This window comes from Lipophrys pholis (assembly GCF_963383615.2).
Source record: "Lipophrys pholis genome assembly, chromosome: 9".
NCBI lineage: Eukaryota > Metazoa > Chordata > Actinopteri > Blenniiformes > Blenniidae > Lipophrys > Lipophrys pholis.
The window spans coordinates 11,407,690-11,435,614 of record NC_137639.1 but is presented as its reverse complement, the minus strand read 5'-3'; the positions used below and the strand labels follow the sequence as shown (position 1 = coordinate 11,435,614).

Here is a 27,925-nt window from a genome sequence, read left to right as displayed (position 1 = left end):
ATAATAAAAGGCAAACCTCTCACAGGTTGAGCAGCAACCAAACATCATAAAAAAAATTACCATATACTTAAATTTCTAAATCAACACTAAGGTTATGCCAATCAATTGAGAAGTCATTAAGTTATTACTTTACAAAATGTATAGGTTTCTATTCAAACAGTTCTATCTTTTCACCAACAAGAGCTCACTTTGTAGTCTTCCATAATCGATGTGTTGAACATTTGCTGGGTGATACAGGCTTTTCTGAGATTCAGCATTCAACATGTCTTAAGTCATTGCATTCAAGGAAAAATTGTGATTTCCCTTGATTAGAGTTCCCTTTACTTTGGACAATGAAACAATTTATCCAAGCATTAAAGCACCGTGAAGAGATGTTTGAATAGATGACTGATGCCAGCAGGAACACAAAAAAGTTTTTGACAAAATATAAAAGTTGGTCTTTGCTATTCCCCCCCATCTTAAATTAATTTCAAGATGAAAATGTACCGATCCGGGCTCCGCTCCTACATCCTCCATGAAGACACGACCAAACAGTTCCAGGGAAAGACGCCACCGACCCAGCAGCATGTCATGTGAGATCATCATCCCCATAAAACTGCAGTGAGGCCTAAATAGGAAGACAGTATATGAATTATCAGAGTGTTGGAATGATTAAAGATACCATGGAAAAAGAAATTTATACAAAGTTAAAGCAAGTTAAGAAAATATTACTTTACTACTATATATTGCCCGAGAACTGTTTAAGCAGGAAACCTGGTCCTATACCTGAATGAGGGGAGCGGCGGGCCATCGCTCTCAGTGAGGCCGATCTCAGCCAGCAGGCTGCTCTTCAGCTGAGCGGCGAGGTCGTGGGGCGAGGGTCCTGGTTTGGAGGCCTCCAGCTCCTGCTCCGCCAGCGACTGGCTCTCACCGCCCCGCTGGTTGGCTTCCATACTCATCACGTTCTTCAGGTTCGCCGAGTAAGACATCTTAGTGGGCAGAATCTGTTCCAGCAGAGTAAAGTTGTTCTTTACTAAAACATGTCTTCAGATGACGGCAGCGTGATGATGACAGAATGAAAACATGGAAATGGCACACACAACACATGCTATGTTCAAATATCCACACTTAAATGAGTGTGTACACAGATAGACTATCCAACACATGCATTATTTCTCAAAAAACAACAGAGCTGGGCGGAAATAATGAATCCTGGATAGTTTCCACTCATTCTTATGTATAATTTCGGGTACTTTAGCATTTCAATAGAAATCTTTATGCATGGATATCAGAACACAGCTACCAATGTGCTTGTCCAGTGAAGAGGGGTGGTATACCTGAGAGGGGGGGGGTAGAGAGGAGCCCATGTTTACCTCCAGGCAGTTCCTGTCCATGCTCGCCTCAGCTAGGCCTTTGGTTGCCATGTAAGAGGAGGAGTATAAGCCCTGAGAGGGACGACCGAACAGATCCTCCTTTCTGGCATTAGGCTGTCGGAGAGGGAGCGAAATTGAGTTTGAGCTACAAATGTCATTTGTTTATCACATGACATATTTGCTTTTCACAGCGAGTCTAAATAATGACTGCGTGCTTTGTCTTATGTGTTGCTGCCCTACTTTCTCAGAAGTATTGTCAGAGAGCAGTACTGGTAATTTCAAAGAAAACGATCGGTATTCGGTGCATTTTGGACAAAACACAGAGAAACCAGCCACATTACAACTAAAAGAAAGATGTCTTGGGATGTAACCAACAATTATATCCAAATCATCAGCAGTGTCATGGCCTGATTATCTTCTCTAAAAAACAAAATTATTGCAGGAAATACTTTGATCTGAGACATTCAAAAATGTGGCTGGCTGTTAAGAGTGTTATCAGTTCTATAGTGCAAGTTCTCAGGTCTGCTGTAAAATATCTCGCACAAAGTTGTTTCAAAACTACTTCATTAACTGGCTGAGGGCAAAATTATAGTCCGACTAGAATATGCCTTCATAAAAGCTGAATCTGAACCAACATCCGATCATATCTGCACCATCCAGACACTTTCCAGTCCATATTCTTTCAATCGTTTTGTCCTTTATAGATCGGAGCGCCACTGCTCAGCTCATTTGAGCATTAAACATACTAAATCACATATTTTAAGACAATGTGAGCCAACGCTGCATGAGTTTAAGATGACTAACTTTTTTGTCACCGTCTCTCTGAGTGACAGAGGAAGAGCACAAAATCTGACCTGCAGTAGGTGGGGCTGGTCTGCCAGTGGAATGGCCTCAGCCAGAGGAACGTCGAAGGGGTTGGGTGGGATGCAGCCCAGGAAAGTCATGGAGTCGGACCGACGGAAGAAGGGATGGTTCTGACCCGTCTCAGCCGGAACTGGATCATCGTCCTTGTCTTGCAGAGTCGAACCTGGAACAGAAAAGAAACGCTCTTAAAAGGCGGCCATGTATGAGGATTATTTCAGCACTGACAGATCCACAAGAACATTCTGTACAGATGAAGGCAGCATTGAAATAAAACCAAGTGACTGCAATACAACAAACTGACCGACACTATTTAAGTTTATTTACTGAGTGGTGAACAAAATAAAGGCTCTAGATCATCAGTCCATTAAAAAGGCTGAGTAGGACAGAAACAAAGTGCAAAGTCTTTAAAATTCAACCAAATTTTCAACATTTTGCTCCAGTCAAGATGAAGCCAAACCTCTCATCTCTTGTCTTTTGCCTAGTATAAAGCTTAATTACAGTTTGACAGACAGTTTTGTTTTTTCCAGACCACGAAATCAAGAAAACAGCCACAGTAAAATTGTCTCAGCAGTTGGAACATGTGTTGGTACAACTTGTGTCGTCATGATAACTAGTTATGATCCACTTTGAACTTATTGGGTCAAATATACAGCAAGAGGAAGGAAGCATGTAACAACATGCAAATCAAGATGTCTGTGCAGTTTTTATTACTCTTTCACCACTGGAGGTGCACAGCGGGATCATGACATGAGGCACGGCCTTGTTCGAGCTCAACAGACCAACTTCAGATAACAGTTGTATATTATACTTCAAAATTACAGGGAAACCTTTACTTGGTACTTTTAATTTAGTTAATATTAAATGACTAGGGAGTTGTTTTTTAATATCATAATAATCATCATGCAGCATCTAATATCAAACACAGTACATCTGGCTTACTCTGATTTGTGTCCTCATCGTTCTCATGCTCAGAATCTTCATTGTCCAAACCAAGCTCCAAAATCTCTCGATTCCTACAAGAGCAAAACGTGTATAAGAAGCAGCATTTTATCCAAATCCACATTTTGTTTTTGTTCAATGAAGTAGCTTCTAGATAATGATGGGAATGTAAGTGGCAAGACTTTTCCCAAAACATCAGCAATAAATTAAAGGCAGCGTAATGATCATTTACCTCTTTCTATCAATCTGTGGGGTGTCCAGTGTGGTCTGTTGGTTCATGGCCTTTATCCAATAAATAAGAGCCTGGAATACGTAAGCCACGTGTTTCAGCGAGCACACGTCCAACACAGGAAGAACATCCGAGTGCTCGTCGTTGTGGGAGCGCATCAGTGAGAGAGCGTAGTTCAGAAAGTCGCCACGTGCAGACATCATGCCTTGTCGAGCCGTCAGCAATGTGGCCGCCCGCCTGAAATCAAAAACAAACAAGTCAGTCTGTGGAGGAAAAAAAAACTTAATTCGCTTTACCTCAAGATTGTTTTACTAACATCTTGTAAAACGTCAAGTGAACTAGGCAAGTAAATAAAACATATAATGAAAAGATCTACCTGCGTCCCTCCAGAGAGCGCAGGTTGGCCTCTTCCCGGGCGGTCATGCGCTCCCTGCGAGCAGAGTGCTGTGAGGCGTGCAGTGGGTGACTGGGATGACCGGGATCTCCAGCAGATGACAACGCGGAGCCGTACCGCAGCTGAGCCTCAGTGGAATCCATAATGGAGACCATCCAGTTCCAGGTGGGAATCAGCTTCTCCTCAACGTAGTTCTGGTCCACACAACAAACAAATGTCACTTTCCTTTTCATGATTAGAACATTTACTTTTGTACATTGAACATGTGACGACAGAGCTTATAACACATAATTCAGGAAAAAAGGCTGCACAATATTATGTGGCTGCATATTGCAATAACTTGTGTCTTTGTCCTTTGAGATTTGTTCCTCAAAATTACAGTCCCCTGCTCTTGCTAGTAATTTACACCAGGTGTCACTTTTTTTTCTCTTCTCATTATTTCCATCAGGTGTACATCTGCAGTTCCCACCAGCCTGCTTTTAGAAAAGCAGTTTTGTTGATTTAGGTCATTTTACTTGACGTTTGTGCTTCAGAGTTCCATCCTGTGGCCACCAGATATGAAATAATCATGGCCGTCAATCAATCAGAATTTTTCGATTAATCGCTCAAGATTAGTGAAATAATTGTAATTAATCACATTTGTCTTTCATATTTATATTCCATTGTTTTGATTTTGCAGAGCATGAATGCTCAGTACATGGAAAGACCATTCATCACAGTTCAGCCCGTCTCATGTGGCGCACTTGTCGATATATTGTGGAGCCTTAATTCAATCACATATCATGATCTGCTTTACCTGCAGGTTGACTGCATCCTGGTAGGTCAGCTTGACAGCGGCAGGGTACTGGGAGTAGACAAGATGGTTGTACTTCGGAATCAGACTCATGAGGTCCGAGATCTGTCTAATGACGATACTGTAGGCGCGGGCAAGACTGCTGGCAGATGTCAGATAGCTGCTGGAGTTGCTTGCTTCCAGAGCGGCAGCTGCTGCAGCAGCACTGGAGCTGATTGCGCTGGAGCGACGCAGGTTGGTGGGGTCAATATATATCAGGCCTGTAGAACTTGCTACAATAGAGACAGATCATACAGGAAGAGTCCATGAACTCAATTTCCACGACACAACAGGTAATATTGCAGAGACAGCAGAGGCTTACTGACCAGCTGGTGTTGAGGAGCTGGAGGGAGCGCTTCCTGTTGCTCTTTGACTGGGTGTGTTTCTAACTGCCCACTGCATGGAGCGAGGAGCCTGCGCAGCACTGTTGGCGTGAGACGCACTTGTTGTTCTTTCCAGCGGCTCGTCCAAAAGGAACGTCTCGTGGTCAACGTCGTCGCTCTGACTGCTGCTGCTGTCCGAGTCGCTGGAGTCGTTGGACTGGGAGTCATCCTCTGAAAAGAAGGCAGGTACACTGCTGGCACCTTCAGTGGAGAGGAAGAAAAACGACGAAGAAAGAAAAAAAAAAAAAAAAAAAAAAGGTAGAGGTTTAATGGTTGGGGTCTTCACACCAGTAACTCCCACTTTTGATTTTAATCAGATTTATGCAGAGTGCAGGTTAGTGAGTCACACCACAACAATGCAAAACAGCACTAATAAGACAGTGAAAATTCAGGGGCAGAAGGTCAAAACAGCAGCAGATCCTGGATACTTTATTATTTGGTTCGATTTTCTGAAAATATTCCAATACTGCACTGTTCAGTAAACTAAACATCAAGATCATTAGTGTAAAAAAAACACTTGAGATGATCAGGGAGAAAGAAAACACACCATTTGGAAAAGTTACAAGTTGATTAGTTTGTTATTTGGGTGAAAGACCAACAAAGACTACTCTTGTGATGAGGGTTGATATTAGTTAAAAAAAATAAAATAAAAAAATCATAATGAAATAACAGTGAAATGTGAGAATGGAACGAATTGAAAAACTCAGCAGGAGACGGTGTATGCAAGTTCACTCTCTCCCTGACATCTTTATATGCATTGAAGTAAAGAGGAGCTCATACCAAAAATAGGAAATGCCAAGGACACCCTACTGCCTGCAAATGAAATACATTGTATATTCAGCCAGGGACCGTTTAGTCTGCTGCTCTCCAAACATAAATCCCACAATCCAAAATGCTGACTCTTAAGGACAAGTGATTCAGTGACGACGGACTTAGTCTGTCACTTTGGGAAAATACACCATTGCACACAAATGCAATTTCTTTTTAATAAGCAGTTGGAGTCTTCCCACTGGAAGGACCTCAGCTGCTGAGAGGGGAGTGATTGCATTTCCAAAACTGTCTCAAAAAGAAGCAATGCTTAGAAACCTAGAGCAACTAACTTCACAAAATAAGGCAGTATTACTTCTAAAGACAGATTACAAACGGCTGTTGCCCCACCTGCTTCAGAGCCAGCTGTGGCTGCTGTGACGACACTCCTGCGGCCGCTGGCGTTGTCCTGATTGCTGTGGTTGCTTTCACTGTCGCTCTCCGTCTCAGCCGCCGCCAGCAGGTCCAGCTCCATATCACTCCCTGAAAGGAGGAACAAACTGCTGGTTAGGATTCAATCGATTATTTTTCCAACACCTAGCAACAAGCTGCCTCAAACAAAAAGAAACATTTGTGTGTGTGTGTGTGTGTGTGTGCGTCTCACCATCTTCATCATGCTCGTCATGCTGTCCCTCTGCTTCAGCATTTTCCTCTCCCTGCTCCTCCTGGTCATCGTGATGGTCTTCCTCCCCTGCTACTCCTTCAACAACCTCAACCTGAGAGAGAGAGAGACATAAAAAAATAATAATTCCCGAATGAAAAAAAATTGTTAAAACCTGGCATTTCACAGCAACACAGTTCAACAATTTTAAAAACTTTATATCTAGAGTTTATTATGATTTCTGCCATTAACAGAAGAAAAGCTTCCCACCTCTTCCACATCTGCTGATACAATGTCATCCTGCTCTTCATCTCTTCCTCTGACAGGCTGAGACTGGCTGCTGCGTCGAGGCTGCGGGTTCCTGATAATGTAGGAGGCAGCCGTCTGACTGGAGCTGGAAAACAAACACAAGCAAATCAGAAGGACAAATCAATCATTTTAAATTTCCCCCAAATTATTACATTGCTTGAAAATTCTTATAAAGTAATAATGTTGCCCAATTTTCTTATATTGGCTATGTATATTTTAGAAATAGCAAAAGAGAAACACAATAACTCTGCAAACCTGCTGGACTGGTCAGGTGAGGGTCTCGGTGGCAGAGGCTCAACGGAGAAAAGCTCCTCACTGCCCTGAACAGCGTCGATGCTGGTGCTGGCCAAAGTGAATGGAGCCGTAGGTCTTGCGATACCCATTCGCACCGGAACAATGAGTGACTCCGCCACGTTGCACAGCTCCTCCACAGCGTAGGGCAGCAGAGCTTGGAATACACGTCGACATTTCCCAATAGGCTGGGGGATGAAGTTGCTAAAACGCAGAATATTGGGTGGGAAACAATTAGAATTTGCATCACCAAAACATGTTTACCTGGCTCATATGATCAGGTACTGAGCACCCCTAATTATATGTTTTAGTGGAGTTTCTCATACTAAAATAGAACAGTTGTTAGAGCTAAGCCATTACATACTCAACCCCTTGGAGGCATGAAAGAATAGATTTTTTTTTTTTTTTGAGACAGGCTCCATACTTTTCAATTTTGCATGCACAATTCCTTTAGTGTCAAAACAAGATGTTTTGACTAAAAATGACAGAGTCAAGGATAAAATGTTACCGTCAGATATTATTCTGTTAAATGTGCTCTTACTTTTTCTTCTTGGACGAGGCCATCTCCACGCTGAGGATGACAAACACCCGAGCCACGGAGCGAAGGAACCTCCGAGTGACATTGATTGCCTCCTCTCTCCGGCCAGGAGTGTACTTGTTCTGCAGCTCCTTCACCAGAGTGCCCAGTAAAGTATCTATGAACTAACACAGAAGCGAAATAAACTCTCTGAGGACAACCTTTACAAAACTATTCCCTTGCCTCAGAGGTAATCACGACAGTCCTCTCATGTTGCTCAGTTTCCTCCTAATCTTAGAGAAGAGGATAGAAGTTCTGGACTTACCGTGATGTCGGGAGCACACTTGACAATGAGGCAGTGAGTGAAACAATCAAGGCGAATAGTGCCACTCTGCTGATTCAAGTAGACCTGCTCTTCGGGTAGGAGGTGGGCAATTCTACTGCTAGCACTAAGCCTGGTAAACACAAAGATACAAAAGTGTAAGTAGCAGAAGTTAGCGTTTTTTTTATTTTGTGATGTTTTACAAACTGAGCAGGAAAGCCAAGTCCCGTGAGTAAATCAGCGTGACGCAGAGATACTTACGGGTCTTTGTTCTCCTGAGAACCAAACATGATCATGGATTTGAGTGCATTCCAATCCTGCAGAACCCGTTCCAGAGCAAGCTGAGCGAAGCGGGGAGGTTCTAGGTCATGGTCTGGCATGTCAGAATCTGAAAGAAGTAAACAACACATGAGGAATAGTGATAAGAAAGCTGTAGCCGTCACTTAGCAACAACAAACCATAATGGCTATCAGTCACCCTCATGACTTTTTGACACCCACAAACTGTTATAAATGTGTGTAGATGAGAAAATGAAAGTGAACTTACCTTCTGCATTGGTCGCCTTGCGGTTCCTGTCTTCTCTGATGCGTGGAGGTCTGTACTGACAGTGTTCAACACTCTGCCTGGCAACAGTCTGAACCAGGAACAGTAAAATATGCTCTCCCCTGTGGATGGTGACCACAATCAGACATGTTGTCATTGTCAGATGTTTAACTGTATTGTGGTTTGTTGAAAAATATATCTAGACTAAAGAAACAAGAGCCAATTTCAGTTCAAATGACAGATTAAGGTCTCACCTGCTGTTTGGTGTTGTAACCAGATTTGTGGTTGTGAGTAACCTGTACAGCAAATCAAGACGAGCAGCCTTCTGGCCGGCTATCAATGTTTTGCACTTGCATTTCTCCCAACAGTCACAGTATGCCGTAGGAGATGTTCTTTTCAACCTGGGAATACACAGTAACAAATGTATAATTCGACATACTAGTAATTATTAGCAAATGGTCCGACTAGACTTAAAGACCGAATGAGGCTGAACATAAAACTAACACTTACTTGCAGTCGTGTCCTTTATGACAAACCCTTGCACACTCGGTGCAGCAGCACAGGGACTCCAGCAGTCCACACGTACGACACTCAAAGATATCCTGTAAATACAGTCATTTAAATGTCAGTATGTACAAGAACATGATCTTTGAAAAAGCTGAACAAATAACAATTGTCTCCAGAATAGAGCCTGACATGCAGTGTGATGGTAACCTCGAGTGCTGACCTGATTAATGTGCTCAGCTCCAGTCCAAGTGAAACTGCAGGTGTCGTTGCAGCAGAGAACATACAGGGGAGAATCATCAGGGTTGGTCCCCGAGGGGCAAATCATTTCCATGAAAACGGAATCTGCATCTTCCTTTTCTGCAACGCCGGGGTCACCCACTGTGTTCAAGGCATTGAGGGAACAAAAAAAAAAAATATGGAAACAGATGATTGCCGGTTACAGTGTAATGGTTAGCTGCTGGAAGCAGGGCAGCAAAATAGGTCAGGATTCACATAACCTCTAATGTTCCAGCTATTACCTAACCAGTTAAAATGATATCTGATTCACGCAAAAAATATTCTGCATTCCTTCAATTTGTTCACTGCAACAGAGGCTGGCCGATCAATCATACAGCAAACAGTTTTTTTTCTTTCTTTCAGTACAACAAACATGCATAATGTTCACATTAGTGCCCCCGCTAAAGACAAATCAGGCCACAATGAAAAGCAGCACTAATAACATACCTTTGGCCATTTTTTGTGCTGCCTCAAGCACAGTGATAGCTGCTGGGTAGGCTCTCCCACTAACTGCCAGCATGAATGGGGTCATTCCTCTGGCATCCCTGTCAAGCAGTTAAAACTATATTTAGCAACACTTTCAAGACAAAGAAAAATAAATTAAAAAAAAAAAAAAAGTTATCAGCATATCGTATATATAGCAATGTAAAATCCTACTTTGCCGAGAGCAGCTCCCGCAGATGTGGCCTCAGGACAACACTGTCACACATCAGCTTGAGGATAAGATGGGCATTCGCTTTCCTGTCTTTAGACTCAACCACAGAAGGCTCAGTGGACGGGCCTGTTAAGAGAGGCCAATTGGTTAAAAAGAAACATTTAACATAGAGCAAGTGAGCCATTCATTCGCACATCCAAAGAAAATGCATATTAAAAAAGATAACAGCAATCATAGATGTTCACCGATTAGGGTTCCTCTCAAGACACACACAGAACACTTTTTTTTTGTGTCCTCCAAACAACACCGTCAATGTCTCAACTCTCACTCCCTAGTAGAAATGATACATACCAGGTATAGTAGAGGTGCTGGGTCCCTGGCTGGTTCCAGTGGAGGCAGTGGTGAGGGAACCAACAGCTGGTGCTAAAATAAAGTCAATGTCTCCGTCTGTTGGGGGGGGGGGGGGGGGGGGGGGGGGGGGGGGGAGACAACTCACATGAGTGCTATAAAGAGTTTGAATTTAAACACCACATAAATTTAAACGTCCTCCCTAAAGTAAAAGGCACTTTAAAGGTTCTGATTGTGTGCAGGTATGTAAAGCAGTTGCTGGAGTTATTTTGCCTTAAATTGAAATTCTGGAAGTTGATCAGATTGTGGGTGAGCTGCTCCATATTACAGACATTTTTCATTTTCCTTTGAGTGAAAAGTACCTATGTTTTGAAATCCTAACTCCTGGCTGGAGAACAATAAATTAATCAATATCATTCTACAAAACAAAAGACTTCACATTTCACTCTTGCATTGGTTAAGAATGCTGCAAACTAACTTTCTGGTTTGGTTGCACTCAGTTCTTCATTTGATAGAATGTATTACAATGCACTCACCAGGGTCCATGGGTGGAGGGTCGGGAACCCAACTTGGTGGAGCAATGGGAGGGGACACGGGGTCCTGGTGGTCACTGGATGACGGCCCAGACTCATGACGGCCAAGACCTGCTGCTCTCAAAGATCTCCTCATCATCTCCCTCAGACGGAGCCTGGAGACGACACAGAAATCCATCGGATTGAAGTTATATGAGAAGAGTTTGACAGACGACCCAGCAGCAACTTTCTTCTTCTATTGGTTACATTGATATACTTCATAATTACAGAGGCTTCATTTCACTTCACAAATAGTATAAGTCACATAAATGATGAAGGCTCGCAGGTTATTTACCCCCTGCTGCTGGAGGAGCCTGTCCTGTTTCCAGAGCTGTTGCTCGAGACTACAGAGATGGCATTGGCAATCGCCTCCACAGCAGACAAACGTTCTGCAAATGTGTTCCTCTCCGACCTTTCTGCTTCTGCAAGGAAACAATCTGGTCATTTAGCATGAAGAACACAGAGAAGAATTCCATACCAAAAACTATCAATTTGAGACTTTTCCAGAATATGGTCAGTAATTAGATGCATACATCAGCTCTAACACAGATAATGAAACACTTATTCACCTTCTTCCTCTTTGGTCTCCTTGTTACTGACAGGGAAACAGACAGAGACGGCAGCATGGAGGATGTTGCGGTTTCCGTCACACCGGTGGCCCAAAAGTGCTCCGAGTGCCTGGCTGCCCTGATCCAACAGGAAGGCCTGCTCAAGGTTCACCAGGTACTGCCGGCAGGCCTCGTAGTCACAGCGCAGCACATGCTGCATTAGCGTTTGTTTCTGAAATGGACACGGTGGGTTTATGAGTACCGATCACCCGGTCAACATGACTATCAGATCGATGAGTGGGCAGAGTGAGAAACCAATGGATGCGATTATTATTCTGTAATAAGTTTGTTTTTCAGTGAACTCTCAAGGGCAGGTTTACCTCGACAGCCATAATAATAATAGCAGCTTTCTTTTTGATTGTGGAGTTAGAGGGGAGGTTGGCCAGAGAGTGCACCCCCATCCCCAAACTGTTTATCGGTGGCAAGTCCAACCAATCAGGATCGCGAATTCCCCCCATGCAGTCTTTGGCCATAGGGTAGATTGTGCCATTCCCATCACGGAGGATAATAGGAGACTCCTGAAAATGAAAAAGTAATTTTTTTTTTCTTTCCAAAGTCAATCTCATCACGTTGCGTCTTTTAAATCAGATTATGATTGTGATGTTTATTTAATCTGCTGTTTCACCTGTCCTGCGGTAAAGATGGCCACATTGCGCTCACTCTGTCCCAGAAAGGCGAGGTTACTAGTAGGGAAGTTATTCTCCTGCTCAGCTTTGCCTGTGGCCAGGTCAAAGATACAGTATCTTACCCAGTTACCGGTTTTCAGCACTGCGTGGACTCCTGCAAGATGGAGAGAGATGTATCAGGTCTGAGAACACATGGAAAACTGAAAAAACTAAACAAAAACACAGATCGTGTAACATGTGGCATACCTTTGGAGTCAACATTCACAGCCAGAATCTCAGCCTTTTCTGGGATACAGAGCTTTTTAGGTGTTCGCTGAAAACAGTCTGGAACTTTGGGAGTCCCGCCAGTTTTGACCACCTAAAGAGAAATAACACCTCAGTGAACTGACCATCAGCAGGAGCGAGCTCTCATGCACAAGCTGATCTTCAAAACCGGAGCTGAAGATGAGCAATGCTGCCAATACCTGTAGTTCATCTATTCTGAGGAGTCTGCAGTCCTGCAGCAGCGATGACGGGTCTGAGTCGGTTGGCACTGTGGTACTCTGGTTGTTCATGCTGCTTGATGTCCCCGGAAACTTCACTGCGACATATGCGCCATCCACTTTAAGCACCTAAAACATTAGGGTAATAAGCCATGAAGCCGAGATGCCTTGGTAATAAAATCATACGTGTACATTATCCCATTCCTCGAAGTTATTTGTCCGTATTGGCATTTAATGTTCAGGCACACCCACCTTTCCCACAGGAACATTTTTAACATCCTCCACAAAGACCACCTCCCTGAGTGGCCACTGCTCCTCATTCACCTTCTCCTCTTCTTTGGGGGCTGGGGTGGACCGCCTTCTTTCTGCAAGTAGCACAGTACATCCACATTTGGTTTTCACAGTTTATTCAAATAAGAGACTTCATTAGTTACAATAAAAAACTGTGAAAGGTTAGAATCTATAATCCTGATTAAGAATGCAAAAATATTCTGCTGACCAGGTGATAAAAACTAAAGAAAGAATAATAATTATTAGTGCCGACAGCTTGCCACTGGGTTCATATGATAAGAGGTCATCAAAAAGGGAAGCAAACACAGTGGCGTATATGCTGCGTTCTCGCCAAGTTTCAGAAAACAGGCAGAGGGGGGAGAAAAAAAAGTTGCTGATAAAAGCGTGTGCACCATCTGTTTCAAAGTCAAAGGACTAATGAGAGCGCAGAGTGAATAAGCATTTGGTCCTGTGCCTAAGAGATAGGAGAGTCAAGATTCTGTGTTGGTCTTGAGTCGTTAAGCTGGAGAGATAGCACAGGAGAAGGCAACGTACTGTAGGGCAGTGAGGCACTGCTAGCAATGGAAGAGGTATCACTACAGGTCGACGCTGGGGAAGGAGGAGGACCCATCTCAGTCTTCACCAGCTCTGGTTTGCTTTCAGTCCTGCAGGTGAAACCAAGATAAGCGGACGGGTGGTTTTATAGGCATGAGACTACCTACTGCAACAAAAACTAAATGTTACACTTATATCCATAATTAAAAGTATCAACATAAAATGACAAGTGATATCTTAGTCGTATGTCTAAAAGAGAGCAAACACGGGACACTGACTTGATCTCCTGGGTCTTAGTGGTCTTCTCCATGTTCTTGAGGCTCTCTGGTGAGCGCAGCTGGAACCTGCAGCTGTCGTTCATGTTCCAGACAGACTCCAACAGGACGCCCACTTTGGGAATTCCTGCACTGACAGAAAAGGCCACTGCACCGGCATGGTAGAGGGGGTTATTCCTCAAGCACACCTGAAGAAGAAACACAAATATTTTTGCGTCAACACGGGTTTTTAAATAAAACATTAACGACACACAATGAGTTTGTACCAAGAGGGGGAAAAACCCGGATCTTCTCATGTTTTTGGGTGAGAGACTCATTTTCAGGGTACGCAAGAACATACGAAACAAAAAATTTGACACAACATTTCAGACTTGGAAAAAGTGTTTTTGGAAACGTACATCATGTCATCAGCTATTGACATGTTTGATTTTTTTGCTCCATCAGACTTCTGTTCCGTCAGTAAGGATGTCTGCCACTATCTTTAACTTTTAAACACGCTCTCAACTTTTGATCTTAATAGTTCACAGCAACTCTGCATCCTATGTTCAAGGAGCCTATTTTTTTTGAAGGACAGAATGCAATAAAACTACATTTTTGTGCAATCAATTCTGAACTTTAAGAATAAGGCAGTGATCAAATGTTTACTGAGAAGCGGGTAATGATCACACTAATCATTCCATTTCAAGGCAGTCCACAGACAAACATAGGAATAATTATGGATGTTCCTGCCAACTTATTTTGCCACAGACTAAACAAAATGTTTAAACAAAACTAGTCGACTTGTGTAAAACTCTCAAAAGTAATTTACCAATTTAGATTTGGGCTAAACGAATTCCATGAACATGTCTGAACTTTCATCTTCAACAATGTTAAGTGGAAACATATCTTGTGAGGTGATTGTGTGATGAGCTGCGTTATCATCTAAGAACCAGCTGCTCTCACAGTATTTGCAGTAAAACAATGTCAGATTGGCTTGAGCGTGCCAAGCACAGCTGTCCCTCCTCTCAGGTTAATCTCCAAACGCTTGAGTTGGATGTGGTTGAGCACTGGTCCAGTGGAGTGATGATTTTTGTTTGTGACAGCCTACAAGCTATCTAGTTTGACAATTTTAGATACATTTGCTATCAAACACTGCTGGGTTTTGTATGAGAACATCTATCCAACTTCTGTCTACTCCAGCCGTGAAAAGGAGACTATGGTCTGGCAGGTAGCAGCACTGAATTAGTGGCAGGCGGCTGCACAACAACGTGGATAAATCCACCGATTTAGTCAACAATTGAAGGGATTGATGTTTCATCATTTAGCCGACTAACTGCGCACAACCACAGACTTTTCTTACCTGCGTTCCCACGGTGATGTTGGGTATTGAGGAGATGCCAGCGCTGGACTTTGGCTTTTTGTTCTTGGCTCTGGCCTTTTCAAGCATCTTTTTCCTTTGACTAAAAGGCACAACACCCCTGCGGAGAGGAGCAAGCAGTTAGGAAATGCCAAACTTACTCTTTTACACTGCATGTTATGTTCTCTCTTTTGACAATTATGCACTTTGTGATCCTTCATCATCTTGGCTTTATTAAGGATGTATGCGTACAACTTACATTTTTATAAATATCAAGTGAATAAATTAGAAAAGAAAAAGAGCAATGCATAATTTCCTGATCAAACAGAGCAGGAGAAAACATGCTATGGTGACATGGGAAATCACATGTTAATGTTTAAAGAGATTTTGATAAAAAAAAAAAACTGGTTTTCTCACCACCAGTAGAGGCTATTCTCCAGCTGTGCACATGTGTAGAGTGCACAGCAGTGCAGCGACACCATGCGTTCCCCTTGCAGCTCAGGGAAAGCCTGAGCGCTGTGCTCAAGTTTAGAGGCCACTGTGCTCAGTGTGTCATCAACCCAGGTAGCCACCTACAAAAGACAGTGTTTAATCACATATATGGGGAAATGTCATTACTAATTAATAATCATATTATAACATATTCCAATTTATCTGAAGCTGTGTTCAGGTTAGACGGATGATCTTGTTTTTGTCTACTTTACCTTGTTGGACTCTGTAGCTACAGTTGCTCTGATGCTGTTAGCAGACAACAAGGTGATCTTCTCATTGGCCAACCCAAGGAAGGATACACGAGGATGATGAATAGAAGGATTCTAATGTAAAAAGAAAAAAATATTACAAAAATACATTGGTGATACCAGCTCTTTGACATATAATGAACCAGATTAAAAGAAGTCAAGATGCATGTTGTAAATCAAACAGTTTTGTAATCCAATTCCAAATATTTGAATTCTCTACCTGTGCATTCCTGTAGGGTTCAGGTTCACTCCACTTCCACTGATAGAGCTCCCCCTTGGAGCTGACAGCTACCAACTCTGAGAACATGGCTCCGATGCTCACAAATTTAACACCATCCTGGAAGGCAAAATCAAGATCTTGAAATGTCAAGTAATAATGACTAAAAGTCAAAAGCCCAATCATATCGAGAGAAAGTTGAATTAAATCCCTACACTAGCAGTCAGATTCAGTGTCCGTCTGTCTTGGAAAGAGGCTTTGTTACCTTATCAGGCCACCACTGGAGCTCCTCTCCAAGAGAGACGGGGCTCTGCACTGGGATGCTCTTCTTGTCGAGGCTAGGCTCGCCCTCACGGCTCGTGGAACCTCTCTCTGTGTCGAACGAGGCCCCATCGAGCCACCGGCGCTCGCGTAACCTCAATACAGACTCACGTTCACGCAACAGCTCTGAGTCACGTTCTAAGGGAAGAAGGAGAACTGGTATGCAATAAGGTCACACCAGTGGGATAGAAGTAAGCCACTCTCTGGGAAAGACCCGTCAACATAGTTTTAAGAAAAGAGAGAGAAAGATAGATTCCTAAGAATCAATGTGATGAAAATCAATTGCAGAACTGGAGATTGAGCGCGAGCCTAAATTATACTGTGGGTGAGTCATTTTGCACGCTCTCAAGTTAAAAGGTAGAAGAGGAAGTGGAGAGAAAGAGAGAGAGCAGGAGAGAGAGAGAGAGAGAGAGAGAGAGAGAGAGAGAGAGAGAGAGAGGAAGCATGCAAAAGGGCTAAAAGTGGGCTAGTCAGATTTTTAAAATAGACAACCCTCGAGGGTCCCGGTTAAGACAGGTGGGCCTAGCGGGCCTTTCTCAGAGAGCTCACAGTATGCACTACAGCCATGCAGCATACAACACCAAACACTTGGAATTCAGGTCAAAAAACGGAACAAAAATATACCCGACGAATAAACACATTTGAAACAGTTCACAGTAATCTGCTTGTAACTCACACCTCAAACTATAGGGGCAACGCCTCCCATTACCCCCAAGACTCTTATTCACATCTTATAAGCCTTCTACACAAAGAAAAAGAAAAGAACTGATTTACAAAAGGTTGGCTGTGTGATTTTGTGAAGAAACTGAAACATGCCCACTAATAAAAGCCATCACCAGTGCGGCCAACACAGCCTCCTTAACAGCTTGGCTTCCTCTCACTTGTCAACAGGTGAGCTGTTGCGTTACCTCTGGAGGATCCGAGGCGAGACAGTGAGGACCGTCGAAAAGAGGGGTAGCCAAAGTAACTGATGTCCTCGGAGAACATGGCGTCAGCATCAATAATGACGCTGGGATGAGCAGAGTGAATGTCTGCGTCCAACAGGGACATTAGGTCCTCTGCACAGGGAGAAAGACAAAAGCCTTCAGCACATTTCTTCTGTCAGTGGAACAAAATGGCAAGGGCTGTTCTGTTATAATAATCATAATTAGGTCATTTAAAAACCGGACAAAGACTTATTAGGATTACACGTGTTTGGATACTCTCTGAACTGAATTTTAACTCTGACAAACCTCCAGGGAGGTAGGACTCGCTGGCTGTGTCATCTCCATCGTCTCCATCTTCATCATCCCGGCTCAGCAGGTTGTTGACAGCTAGGTTCACGTCTAGGTTTGTCCTCTGCAGCTCCCGAATGATCACACTCCTGGATTTACCCTGAAGGACTACTTGGGCCTGGGGAAAGGCAGATCATTTCAATCATACTCAATGACAAATAAAAACTACACACTGATGTTTAATTCATGTGAAGGCAAGTGTTTCAGCAGATGTACCATCACCGATGGCGTGTGTACCTGAGTAATGAGCTCTTCAGGAATGACGGAGGCTGGTATGACTGGCTGAGGCTGGCTACCCAAAAGGCCCGAGCCACGATCCCTTCCTGTACGGATCACCCTGGTCTGTCGCCGGGAATCACGAGCTGCTGTTGATGACCTGCCAGATGTGCCGCCGCCTCCTCCTCCGCCTCCACTGCCGCCGCCTCCTCCGCTGCTGCCACCACCTGCTCCGCCTCCACCTGCTCCTCCTCCACTGCCACCTCCGCCACTGCCTCCATTTACACCAGAGCTCCAGCGACTCCTGTTACATACAGCGCAAGGCCATGGTCAGACACGACTGCCAAAAAACACCATCTGACTACTAGAGCAGAGTGAAATCGCACACATCTGGCTATGAAAAGATTCAGTACGAGAGATGGGGCGGTCCAAAAATACAAGGGTTTGCAGCAGCATGTAATAGAGACGATACTGGGTGGCTCTTTCTCGCTTTTATTCTTGCAACATAAAATAAACTGATTTCATAATCAGAGTTTAAATACTTAGAGATAAATAAGAAATATTTCAAGTACCTAAATCATAGTTTTTAAATTGTACACGTGGAGGTTTATCCATTGATTATCTACAGCTGTGTACAACTTCAACGGTCTATACTTTCAACAGGAAATTGTGATTTCAGTTGTCACCAATATAAATATGAGCTGCTTTTAGAGGCGTACGTCATCATCAGGGGGACACATTTATCCATTACATTGTAAAGCACTCTATACATTTTGTGTGGCACCCCTTATCCATTGCTATGCTTCATACCAGGGATAATGGGAAAAAAACCTAATTGAGTGGTGGGCTGAGACTTAATTTCTGAATAGTTTTCGCAACATCAATATAGCTCTAATTGAAAATCCTCATGTTAGATAGTTTGATAAGCTTTAGTAGTTTTTCCATAATCATAAGTAAGATTGTGATCTTTCAACACAGTAAACTTGGATGGAGGTCTACCCTGCAAGCATGAACTATGTACATTGAAAAAAAAAAAACAAGCTGCCACCATCAAAGTAAACCAGAGCAGTTGTATTGCATGCATCATGTACACAAAGTTTCATTTGATTCACAATTTCTCAATGACCCCATGTGGGTGGGAGGGTCAAGAACAGCCAACAGGGCTGCCCGTGGCCCGCAGGCCGGACAACGCCCAGGTCTGATCTATACACTGAGCTTTCACAGGACCATTCGCCTCTGACAGCCCTGCCAGAACTTACCCAAGGGTGTTGCCTGCCAGTCTGCCCAGTGTGTCAGAACCAGACAGGAACCAGGGCGGATCACTAGTCCTGCCTGGCCTGGAGCTCCTTCCTGTCCCTGAACCACTGCTCAACTTTGAACTGGAAACAAAAGACGGGAGATCAGTTACAAACCTACAGAAGTCCAAAAAGGACGGAATAAAATGTTTGGATTTCAATTACCTGGGTAAGCAGAAACTAGGTTTAACCCAGGTATTTGTCAAATTACACCCCTTGGTTCAGGATTCATGTTTTTTTTTTTTTTGGGTTTGTTTTTAGGTTTACTCTGAGAGACATGAGGGGGTATTTTGGAGACTTAGCATGGCAACACCCTTGGGAATCAGAATTGGCTGCAACTCGTTCCTCCTTCAAGACTTTCCTTTTTTAAAAGTTCTTGGGGCTTTGGGGCTGCGACTGCTTTCTCTTATTTCAAGATTTTGAATCATGGGATGTTTTCAGAGTTTAACCAAAAGCAGCTTGCTGCAATAGTTTTGGCTCGTACATTTCAAATAGGACCTGAGCACAAATTGAGGTAACTAACTTATGGCCATTTTACCAGAATTTTACGTATCAGAAAATAGGGACACAGAATTTCTATAGCATTTAAAAAAAAAAGACACATTCATAGTTATAACTGTATGGTAACACAGCAATGAAATACAGACACATTGATGCAATTATTCAGATGAAACGCATGCAATCTGCGATTGAAAACCAGCAGAACACCAGCCGTCACTAACTTCTATTACAATTCAGAATCACTGAGCGAATTTGGCTTTGTTCAATAAGCTGACAAACATGCCAAAGACCAGCTTCACCCCCTTTTCTCAAGACTCCCCAGCAACCTACAACAGTGAAGATGAAAAGCCACTGCAAGCTAAAGCAATCTCATTTTCTTTTGCAAATTGGTGGCAGGAAGAAAACATGTGCCTTGCACAAAAGTTTGGAGCAGGACGCTCATCAGTCTTTTACAGCCTGATTCACGTGCACATTTAGCCGCTTGCATATGAAATCACTGTTGGATGTTTTTCTGCTGGCGAGACATCAACAAATATCAATGAGACATTCACCAAAAAGACATGCTCATGGCCAAGACAAAACAAAGCAGCTAGTGAGAAGGTATTTTTATAGAAATGGGAATCATGGCAAATAGCACACATTTGCACAGCCATAAAGGCTTTCAGTGAGTGAGACAAACAAACTGGAGACTGCCTTTTTGTTAAACATTTGGTGTTGGGATTATACTTTGCATTTTCAAATTGGAGAAATAAATGTGCTTGTGCAAGGTATAACACTTTAATAGATATCTTTTCAAGCACAACAGCAAAAAAAACCCATCAGTTTAACATCAACCTTGCAGAGAGCTGTTTGGGAAAAGCCCTGTGATGTATTCATATGCATGTTTCACTCTTGATGGATGGGAACCTCTGTGGCGAAGAGCCAGAGTATTATTCTAGAAGTGAAACCATGTCCAAATGTGTCATACTCGCCAAAAAGGGCACAAGCTCTGCCTGGAATTCTAATTACAGCAACCAAGATCAGTCAGCTTGAGCATTGTTCTGTGCACAGCCAACAGCACAATTTCCACAAGCAATCTGTTTTCCCAATTCAGTGACATAGCTTAAGACGTTTCCGGGACAGATCTCATCATAAAGAGGTCCCTCACCCATCATTGCCATCCGGTTTGCTGAGCTCCAGGCGGTCCGGCTGGACAGCAAAGCTGATTCTGCACACACGTCCATCCTAAAAAAAGAGAGGCACGCATGAGGTTCAGGGTCACACACTTTAAGAATACACAGATGCTTGGCAACTTTGCAGGAAATGAATCCAACTGGACACAAAGATTTGAACTTTCACACCTTAAAAGAGCATTTTCCTTCGTATTTCAATGACATGAAAGCTAAAAACCCTTTCTCAGAGATGTTACATTTCAGAGAAATACATTTTGTCTTCTCCTTTGAGTATGTCTAAATATGATGAGGCAAACAACTGTGAGAAATGTTACCAGGAGTTAAAATTACAGTGGTATCATCAGGGGTCAGGAGGTTACTGTAATATGGCAGAAAGTGTCCAGATAGGTCAAAGTTTCTGGATGACAGGTATTGCAATGTTGAGTAGCATATCGATCATCCCAGAAAAGTAAAGCTATCAGCAAAGTTGCACTTCATTTTTAACCCTTCCTTTCAGTGCAGAGTAGTGGCTTGAAGGTAAAAGCTTCCAGAGTTCCAAAGGTTACACTATTGGTCTCCAACTCCAGTCCTGAGGTTTTGGATGTGTTCCTGCTGCCTCAAGTGAATGAGAAATCCACAAGCTTTGCAGAAGCCTGATAACAAGGCATTCAATAGTGTCTCGGGACCAGGGCTGGAGACCAATAGATTACCCATTGCATGCAAATGGATACATCTCGGAAGGATCACAGACAGCAGGCCCAGGTTCTCTGCTGCCCGCCCTGGCTATCAATAACCTTGACACAGATGCCATGAGGATATCAACTTTGAATTTGACTCAAAGTAAACATAAAGCACTGCATCAAAGTGATCCCCCCAAAAAACATTCCAACATATTCACGATCATGTTTCTTAACCAAGCACTGTTATCTGCTGCTTTGAAAATCTTATTCTAAACACTAAACTAATATATTTTGGCCTGTATTGAATTTGTGACAAGAGAACTTCAAAAGTCTTTACAATATGTGTTAACACCAAAAAACATATTCCATCTTCATCTTTTCATTAGGATTTATGCAAATTGTTACATGGAGAGCCCAGTAATGCAGAATATCAGTGCAGAGACTGAAGTGACATTTAACTCCACACTTGTCCAACACACGCAGCAGCGTGCTGACGGTCAAAGCTCAAATAAACAAAGTGAGGTCAATTACTAAACACCCTTCCTCTCCATCCATAGCCATGTTTTAAACAGACTTACACTGATTAAGGTGGAATCCTTTACCAAAACGATATAGTTTAGAATCCCAAACTGAATTCAAACAATTTCAACCAGAGGTCATACAACAGTAATCCAATGTGTACGTTTTGGATTTACAGCAACAGAGCAAGTAGAGTTGCATTACCTCAAGGAGAAATCCAGCATGGTTTGGACCAACAACACACTGTTTTAAGGTGGCCTGCTCCAGCAAACTGAGGTGTGGGTGACTGCATTGACAGGGGAAAAAAACAACAGAAACACAAGTGAAGTAACACGTAGGACAACAGAATCCTATTTATATTTGATCACACTAAACGAAGCAGCCAATCATTAAAACAATGACACACTCACCTGTTATAGCTGTATTTGTTGAGTTTCTCCGACACTTCACGAAGCCTGAAAACATAACTATATTAATGCAAATGGAGGGTCAATTCATCAAGCACAATGAACAACTGGTGCAAACCATTAGAAAATAAATTCTACAAGATAGTATCTTTTCCACAGGATGTACATGAGATAAGGATTTTGATGATGAGTCTATGCATAGTGTCATTAGTCCAAGTAGGAGGCATCTTATAGCAAATTGAATCAGGTCAGCTGGTTCTTGTCATAAGTCTTGAAAGACATTTTGTTTCTTATCCAAGAGGCTTCATCACTTTTTGCTGTTCCCTTGACGTGGCTGACAAGTCTGAGACTAATATGGTTTTAAAGCTTTGACAATATTTTGCTTGCAGTATTGGCACATGGTTTTCGGCTTAAAGATGGTGCCAAACACAAGTACTGGTGTCGGCTGTGGCTACACAAAAAGGACATCCAGGAATAAATGATAGTCTTGGTTAGGGGACTTTGATATGATAACCTTCTAATGATGGTGCAAGAGATTTAAAAAAAAAAAAAAAAAGTGGATGTGAAAAACTGTTGATGTTGCTGCTGCTTTGAAGAAGTACGAGTAAAAGATGCAGACTATTTGAAACACTCACTGAATAAATAGGAAGTTAGAGCATTCCTTTATTCAGAAAATAAAATGTGAAGCTGTACAGTAAACTTCAAACCCGCCATTGAGGGTAGCTTAAAGTTGTTAATGGCTGGCTGCTTATTATCTTTAACTTTTCGATCTTTTTTGTATCCCCAGACAACCTTCTCATTTCGTCTTAGAATTCACCGCTATTGAAACCATTGGTAAATGCTTGTGTCAAGTAGCAATCAGATCACACATCCGCATACACACCACAACTGCTCCCTTGTTGAAAGAAATATGCAATACTGATAGTTGTTAATCAGTGACTCGCCTCACTCTTAAAGTTATGCTCAATGTCAGGAAAACCGATTCTTGGGGCAATATTCTTATACTTTGACTTGCAAGAATTGGATTTTCTAAAATGTTAGTGCCATGTTATGGAATAAGCACTCTCTCTTGCTTGCATTAAAAGTGTTGTCCGCATGGATTTGTCAAAACGTTCATCCTGGAAACGATGGTGTAGAGTTTCTTCATTGTAAGCACATTTCCTTCTAACAATCTAGAGAAGTAGATTGTGAAATTAGCCGCAATGATTTCATGAATGAGTGCTGGTAGAGAGCGGAAACCCTGGAGGGTATTGAATTGGCAATCTTTGGCACTGACATATGATATCAAAAGCTCACTGGTTTAGCGGAGCCACAAACCAACACTGTGCAATGAATGAATAATTTTCTATCATGCCAAACATCTCCTTCCACACAACTATTACAAGGAATCTATAGTGTCACTTATTCCACTCCAGAAAAAGGCCAAAATAAAAAAGGACTATTTTCTATAAAAATGTCACAAAAACAATGCATGTCAACTTTCAAAAAGGTCTGTCCAGCTCCATCATTTTCTTAACCTCGCAGCCCAACTTCTGTAAAACCACAAAGTATAATCTGAACAAACAGACATCAAACAACTACTGCTCGTCTACATCCAGGGTTTGATGACATCAAATCCATCTACTCCTCACAGCCTGTAGGGACTTGGCTCATCCCACTTAAGCAAATATGATTTCTGTGATGTGCCCCACATTTGTCCACAACTGTGTCAAGAGACATACAACCGTCAGCTTTTTCTAAAAAGACCACTTTGGCCTGATTCAAAACACAAGTTAAAAAATTTAAAAGAAAAACTGTTTCTCCCTGGAGTCACATGTCACTAATGAGCTAAAGATTAAGAATATCAGCAAATGCAGTGAAAGCAATGCATCATGAATACGTGATTTCAGTAGTATTCTAGGTAAACACTATACAAAGATAAGAACACTCAAAATAAGAACACTCATATACACAAAAAATTATTATTCATATAATTTTCCAAATAAACACAACACTTATGCAGAATTTTAATGGAAATGTATGGATCCTAATACCCCAACACTGAAATCCTTCCCTTAGTAATTCAGTACATGCGGGTTAAAATATAAACAAATACACTTGAATCATAAGTGCTTCTTTAGTCACTTTTGATGAAGTTTAAGAATAAAAAGCTAAAATTCTCCAAAACAGAGTACATACAAAAAAGCCCCTGCCTCAGTCAAAGCAGAGTAGGAAGGTAAGAGAAAATGACTCGCTAAGAATCCAGGTCAGCTATTCAACTAACTTACCCATCAAAGGAAATGCACGACTGGAGCACCGACACCAAGACTCCTCACCTCAATGAGCCAGTTAAAACAGATTCCCTAAAGCCCAGCAGCAACATATTAAACATCCATCTCACTACGGGAGAATGCTGTTTGCCATTCCACTGTGCTAAACTAATGTGTCCAAGCAGCAGAACTCACTCAGGCCAAACAAACCACCAGCATTTGGTTGAGGAAATCTAACCGGATGTTCATGCCAGGCAGGAGCTTTTAATGAGCAAAGCTGGACCAAGCCTTTTTTCTTTTTAAAAACTTCAGATAGAAGCACTTAACTGCTGTGACAACTGCAAGTTCCTTAATGGGGAAGAGAGAGGAGGGGGCCTCCCAGCAGCACATGATGACTGTAGCAAGCAATGGCATGCATGCCTGGGGATGGAACAGCCATGACCTGTTTCAGGAAGCAATGGTCCATACCACCTAGACATCTGATTGTTGTTTTCAACAGGATTCCTAACCAGCAGAGCAACCTGAGCTTCCCTGTCAATCAAACCAAAGCTGCCCCCACTCTCCCCTACAGTCAAGACTGACTACCACCCTGCAAAATGTGTGCACATACCGAGTCTGGAACCAGATCTTAATCTCAAGGTCATTCTACAAACACTGACTTCTCAACCTCTTTGTCTTAACTTGGAGCAGCTCGTTAATCAGTTCAATCTCAATGGATGTTAAAAATGGGTATATGGTGAATCACATGCTCTCCGAATAAAGAGGTCGCGCGCAGTTTCCTGGAAAACGTTCCCACAATATACTAATTATTAGTACCTTCGACATTACACCCATATAAGTGAACGTGATGCAAATTAGCCCAGTGTCACTGCCAGCTATATTGTCGCCCCCTAATTAACGGTGTGAATACTCTGCAGCCACTCAGCATCGGCAAACATCATTAAAATACTGCACGTCGGTGTGAATACTGAGGGACCCAGCAGCAGATCATACTCAGCTTTCGCTTGCCCCATATATTAAAGTCGATAACGAGATTAATGTCAATGCAATGGAGCTAACGCTCCTCCGCTGCAAATTTTAGATCTTCATCTCTGTGCGCAATGTTGGGGGAAAAAAAAAAAAAAAAAAAAAAAAAGACAAAACGAGTCAAATGTGTCCGAATTATATACACAGCCAACGGCATTGCACTCCAAATGATATATAAAACATCTCCTGACATAAAAAAGTACGGGTATATAAATAACCGGCGTTGTCAAGAGCGTGGCAGCAAATTAACTAGCATTAGCATTTAGCTCGCAGTTAGCTGACGTTAGCGACTTCATTGATCGTGATAATCAACGAGACGCAAAACAAAACGTCCGCCACACGCATCGAAACAGCACACGTCTAAATTACCCGGGGGAGAAACGGGTGATTTTATGTCCCGGTCGTGCTTTACGACCTTTATTTCCCTCTCATTTTCCCCATCCCCCAACCCGCATTGTCTATCTCAACTTTGACTGTGAGCCAATCCTTCCAGAGCTGCTAGCAGCATGCTAAGGTTAGCATCCAGCGGCTGTTGAGAGCCAGGCGAGCGAGGATTGTTCAAAATGCCGGGCCTCGTCTTAACCCAGGGGGGGCTGTCATTTAGATCATTTTAACCCCAATGCGTACACATGACACTGTCAGCACCGACCGCAATCACACCAACGTGAAAGCGCTCGGTACAAGCCGTACACCGATCTCGAATTAATTCGCTCTTTCCAACGGGCCGCAGCGAAATACCTGTCATTGAGCTGATCCTCGGTCCCGGGTAGCGGGTGAACCACGAAGTGTATAGATGTCATGGGGAATATCCAAAAGCACACCGAGTCGTGTGAAAGATGTGAAAATGGTTGTTCTTTCGATTACTGTATGTAGGAGGGCTCATAGGAATCGCTTAATGGCGAAAAAGCTCGAGTTTGGATCCCAGCCTCTTCACCCACATGCCGCCATCTTAACTCTCGCAGGCTTCTTGTGTGTGTTGATGAGTGCACATGCAGCCGCTCCGCTGGTTGGACGCACGGCGCAAACAGGAAATGTATTAAATTGGATGGGATTGGCCTCAAGAAGAAAGACTAGACCGCTGTCACAGAAATATTACACTTTCTCTTGGCCCCAGTCTTTGTTCCAACCCGACTTCACGCAGTGCATCGTTGCCTCTTTTTGCATTTTAATGCCGCTGAAGAAGTGTGCTGGAGGACTGCTTTTCTTTAAAGGTCAAATGAAGGGGTTACATTTGGCTTTAAAAGCTAAAACAATGGAGCACAGACGATAAATGCAAACTAATATATATAAATTAGGGCATCCCAAGACTATGTGGCAAACTAAAAGTGATGCATTTGTAGCAAAAGTAGTGACCTATTTAACAATATTAGGCACAAATGATAAGGAAATGTGTGTTTGTGAGATTATTTCTTTGTTATAACAAAGCTTATATATATATATGTGTGTGTGTGTGACAATGGCCAAAGGCAACCAGAGTAACAACACACACACACACACACACACTCACACACACATACTCACACACACAAACACACTTTCATTAAATCATGTTTGTTTGTTTGTAGCACTCTGTCTCTGTCCTATCCTTTTCTCTAACACTAACCGGAGCAGCAGAATCCCTCTCCCTCTGAGCCTGGTTCTGCAGGGTTCTTCGCTTATCTTTGCTCATGTGGAATTGTTGGCTTTTTCTCTGCAAGAGTGCTTTGAAATGACTGCACTGTATTTAGTGCTATAGAAGAATTGAATTGAATTGAATTGAATTGAATTGAATAAAATTACAATTTTAAACCTCACACACAGGAAAGGCCACACAGAAAGACCTGGACTAAAACTAACAACATTCTTACTGTGAGGCAATAGTCCTTTGTTTACTTCCCATTCAAGTGGTGCCAGATTTGTAAGGAACATGCATTCAGGGGATGAACAGTAGAATTGCCCCCACGAAAAAAAGTCAATCTTCTCTGCCAATGCCAAACAGCTTTTCTTTGCTGGTGAGCTCTGTTTGGTGGATTGGATGATTGAAGTCTGAAGCAACAAGACATATTAGTAATTAATTTGCGAGACAAACAGGAGCTTCAGTAGCGTGTGAAAGAACCAAACCCAGCCAGAACAGTCTGGCACCTCTTCCTCCTCCTACTGCTACTTCTCCTACTCCAGGGGATTTCTGCCCCTGTCAGCTGGGATCAGATCCAGGACACCATAACCCTCCAGCTGATTCAAGCAGGTAAAGGTTTTTACTAGTTACTGTCAGTCACACACACACACATCTAAGCCTGGTAAAACAAAGGAAATGGCTTATGCATCAAGTATTCAACACAAAAACTAAATGGACAAAGTACAATTGCTATGAATCCCTTACATATTTGTAAAAACAGTCAATTCACACAACACAAACAGACAAGTCTGTACAATGGTTCAGTGCTTAACCTTGTTTGT

The 27,925-nt window shown here is 42.6% G+C and overlaps 1 protein-coding gene across 8 annotated transcripts in view; it reads right to left on the bottom strand.

The window, feature by feature from the left end:
* The window catches only part of ubr5 (ubiquitin protein ligase E3 component n-recognin 5), a 31,141-nt gene extending 4,677 nt beyond the window's left edge, over nt 1-26,464 (bottom strand). For 4 of the 8 annotated variants that reach the window (XM_080472135.1, XM_080472132.1, XM_080472133.1 and 1 more), the window contains exons 1-46: nt 26,228-26,464; nt 22,218-22,262; nt 22,012-22,093; nt 20,605-20,681; nt 18,921-19,040; nt 17,683-17,965; nt 17,404-17,563; nt 17,080-17,229; nt 16,116-16,327; nt 15,854-15,970; nt 15,598-15,708; nt 15,311-15,465; nt 14,897-15,014; nt 13,561-13,745; nt 13,283-13,392; nt 12,710-12,822; nt 12,440-12,586; nt 12,222-12,333; nt 11,975-12,129; nt 11,670-11,867; nt 11,311-11,521; nt 11,037-11,163; nt 10,706-10,857; nt 10,173-10,268; nt 9,824-9,947; nt 9,614-9,711; nt 9,111-9,268; nt 8,894-8,985; nt 8,638-8,784; nt 8,387-8,505; nt 8,102-8,228; nt 7,844-7,973; nt 7,543-7,703; nt 6,966-7,205; nt 6,672-6,795; nt 6,405-6,516; nt 6,152-6,283; nt 4,937-5,194; nt 4,575-4,843; nt 3,761-3,972; nt 3,388-3,621; nt 3,156-3,229; nt 2,207-2,379; nt 1,317-1,466; nt 766-983; nt 487-607 (exon numbers count right to left, since the gene is read on the bottom strand). In XM_080472135.1, coding sequence (XP_080328261.1) covers nt 487-607; nt 766-983; nt 1,317-1,466; nt 2,207-2,379; nt 3,156-3,229; nt 3,388-3,621; nt 3,761-3,972; nt 4,575-4,843; nt 4,937-5,194; nt 6,152-6,283; nt 6,405-6,516; nt 6,672-6,795; nt 6,966-7,205; nt 7,543-7,703; nt 7,844-7,973; nt 8,102-8,228; nt 8,387-8,505; nt 8,638-8,784; nt 8,894-8,985; nt 9,111-9,268; nt 9,614-9,711; nt 9,824-9,947; nt 10,173-10,268; nt 10,706-10,857; nt 11,037-11,163; nt 11,311-11,521; nt 11,670-11,867; nt 11,975-12,129; nt 12,222-12,333; nt 12,440-12,586; nt 12,710-12,822; nt 13,283-13,392; nt 13,561-13,745; nt 14,897-15,014; nt 15,311-15,465; nt 15,598-15,708; nt 15,854-15,970; nt 16,116-16,327; nt 17,080-17,229; nt 17,404-17,563; nt 17,683-17,965; nt 18,921-19,040; nt 20,605-20,681; nt 22,012-22,093; nt 22,218-22,262; nt 26,228-26,289 — 6,771 coding nt within the window. In that variant the 5' untranslated portion in view covers nt 26,290-26,464. The remainder of the gene's footprint in view (nt 1-486; nt 608-765; nt 984-1,316; nt 1,467-2,206; nt 2,380-3,155; nt 3,230-3,387; nt 3,622-3,760; nt 3,973-4,574; nt 4,844-4,936; nt 5,195-6,151; nt 6,284-6,404; nt 6,517-6,671; nt 6,796-6,965; nt 7,206-7,542; nt 7,704-7,843; nt 7,974-8,101; nt 8,229-8,386; nt 8,506-8,637; nt 8,785-8,893; nt 8,986-9,110; nt 9,269-9,613; nt 9,712-9,823; nt 9,948-10,172; nt 10,269-10,705; nt 10,858-11,036; nt 11,164-11,310; nt 11,522-11,669; nt 11,868-11,974; nt 12,130-12,221; nt 12,334-12,439; nt 12,587-12,709; nt 12,823-13,282; nt 13,393-13,560; nt 13,746-14,896; nt 15,015-15,310; nt 15,466-15,597; nt 15,709-15,853; nt 15,971-16,115; nt 16,328-17,079; nt 17,230-17,403; nt 17,564-17,682; nt 17,966-18,920; nt 19,041-20,604; nt 20,682-22,011; nt 22,094-22,217; nt 22,263-26,227) is intronic. The other 4 variants (XM_080472137.1, XM_080472138.1, XM_080472139.1 and 1 more) reach the window with 2 other exon arrangements.
* Between the last annotated feature and the right edge of the window lie 1,461 nt (nt 26,465-27,925).